The sequence below is a fragment of the Carlito syrichta genome, unplaced genomic scaffold (genome assembly GCF_000164805.1).
Source record: "Carlito syrichta isolate Samal-C Ts95f unplaced genomic scaffold, Tarsius_syrichta-2.0.1 Scaffold154356, whole genome shotgun sequence".
Lineage (NCBI taxonomy): Eukaryota > Metazoa > Chordata > Mammalia > Primates > Tarsiidae > Carlito > Carlito syrichta.
The window spans coordinates 9,976-12,256 of record NW_007098452.1 but is presented as its reverse complement, the minus strand read 5'-3'; the positions used below and the strand labels follow the sequence as shown (position 1 = coordinate 12,256).

Genomic DNA, 2,281 nt, shown 5'->3' with positions numbered 1-2,281 from the left:
CGGGGCTCCTCCAGCACCCCCGGGCGCCTCCCCTGGGCTCAGCTCGCGCTGCGCCCGCCTCCTTGCCTGCTCTGTCCAGCAAACACCGCCTCGTCCCTCGGGACCACTGTCACATCCCCTCCTGGTGTGAACACCCCCCACCCTCTGGCCAGGCCAGGCCCCCACGCTGGGCTCCTTATGCACAGCCTGGACCGTGTGCAACATTCACTTAGTCACTCAGCAAACGTCGCCATTCCCCGCGTAGATATCACCCCACGCTCAGTGCCTGGCTCCCCAGGGAGGACTCAGGAATAAGACGGGGCTCCCCCTCCGGGCCTTGGGTGCTCGTGCGTCCAGCCCGTGGCTTTCGGGGCTCGTCCTTGAGGGGGAGGAGGCAGGACGTGGGTAGGCAGCGGGCACGACGTGGCTGAGGAGGACTCCATCGCCCTCTGCGGGGAGGGCCCCGAAGCCCACCCAGTGCTTCCCGGGCTCCGGGCTCCGGGCTCCCCAGGGCCAAGGCCCAGCAGCGCCCCCACGCCCACTGCCACCTCCGGCCCCAAAACCCACCCCGCTCAGCTGTGCTTCCTCTCCCCACACGGAGGGCTGGGGCTGGGGTGCCCGCTTCCCAGCCGGGGTCTGGACACAGCTCGCCTCACCCGGGTGCCTGCCCCGTCCTGCCTGAGCTGGCCACGGGCTTTCCCACGCGACCTGGCCCTGCCTGCCCGCCCCTCCAGCCCTCAACGGAGCTGTTTCCTCCGTCTGGAATTCCCTTCCCCTCCCGGCGTCCTGTGCCTGTGTCAAGCTCGGGCTTCCACGCACCCTCCTCCAGGAAGCCCTCCCTGCACTGATATCCAACCCGCCCCAGCCTCCAGCCAAGCCTTGGCCTGCGGGATGGGAATGCCCATGTCTGTCCCCGTCTCTCAGAGCTCAGTGCTGTCCGGGACCAGGTAGTGCAGCTGGGTGACCGGGAAACGCACCCCCCTCTCAGGGGCACTCAGTGGTTTTGGGGCCAAGGCTGGGTAGGGTCGCCTCCTGCCCAGGAATCCTCACAACAGACTCCACCAGGAACAGATGGACACACCTGAGGCCATGGAGGTGCCAGTGGCCACACTCGAGACGGGAGGCCAAGACCACGTCCACCACACTGGTCGGGGCCTCGCCGGGGACATTCTTGGTGGCCACCTGGCTCTGAGACTCAGCAACTCGGTTTCCCCATCTGTGAGATGGGCCCCATGCGCCTCGTACCTCCCTGTCTCATGGGTGTCCAGAAGCAGCGCTCGCACGGAAGCAACGTCTCAGAGACTCAGTTTCCCTCTAGTGGCAATGTTTCCCAGCAAACACACAAATGTGTGTGTGTGTGTGTATTTTTTAAGACAGGGTCTCCCTCTGTCTCCCAGGCTGGAGTGCAGTGGTGTGATCATAGTTCATTGCAGCCTCCGCCTCCTGGGCTCAAGCAATCCTCCCATCTCAGCCTTCAGAGTAGCTGGGACTATGAGCACCACCATGCCCAGCTAATTTCTTAATTTTTTGTAGAGACAAGGTCTCGCTGTGTGGCCCAGGCTGGTCGCGAACTCCTGGCCTCAAGCGATCCTCCTGCCTCAGCCTCCCAAAGTGCTGAGATCCCAGGCGTGAGCCCCTGTGCTCAGCCACAGTGAATGTTTTATTGCTCTCCAATGTCTTACTTTCAGCCATTTGCAATGTGTTGAAACTTTGCTTCAGTGATTGCTTGAGTCTGAGCCTGGCTAGTGTGCAAATGAATGCTGTTTAAAGATTGTATCAGCTGCAGAAATGGGAGGGGAAGCTGTCAGGCCCACAGAAACCTTCCGAGGAGCATCTGAGTGAGGGAGCTGCAAGTATAGACACAAAGAATATGGTTCTGGCTGGGCATGGTGGCTCAAGCCTGTCATCCCGGCACTTTGGGAGGTGGAGGCAAGAGGATTGCCTGAGCACTAAATTAAAAAAAAAAAAAACTAGCCGGGCTCGGTGGCTCAGCCTGTAATCCCACACCTTGGGTGGCTGAAGTGAGTGGATTGCTTGAGCCCGCGGGTTCTAGACCCACCCGGGCAACTTGGTGAGGCCTCATCTCTACAATAAAAAAAAAAAAAAAAAGTTAGTCGGGTGTGGTAGTGCGTGCCTATAGTTCCAGCTACTCGGAAGGCTGAGGCGGAAGGCTCGCCAGAGCCCAGCAGGTCAGGAGCAGGCACTGCACTCCAGTCTGGGCGACAGAATGAGACTTCAACTCAAAAAAAAAAAAACAAAAAAAAACAATAAATCAAAAAATCAGCCGGGCGTGGTAGCGCCT

General features: G+C 60.0%; 1 protein-coding gene across 1 annotated transcript in view; it reads right to left on the bottom strand.

Moving 5' to 3' along the window:
- Positions 1-1,783: 1,783 nt before the first annotated feature.
- The window catches only part of LOC103252291 (protein unc-13 homolog A-like), a 10,422-nt gene continuing 9,924 nt past the window's right edge, over positions 1,784-2,281 (bottom strand). The window contains exon 7 of the mRNA XM_021709029.1: positions 1,784-1,826. Within this exon, the coding sequence (XP_021564704.1) occupies positions 1,784-1,826 (43 nt within the window). The remainder of the gene's footprint in view (positions 1,827-2,281) is intronic.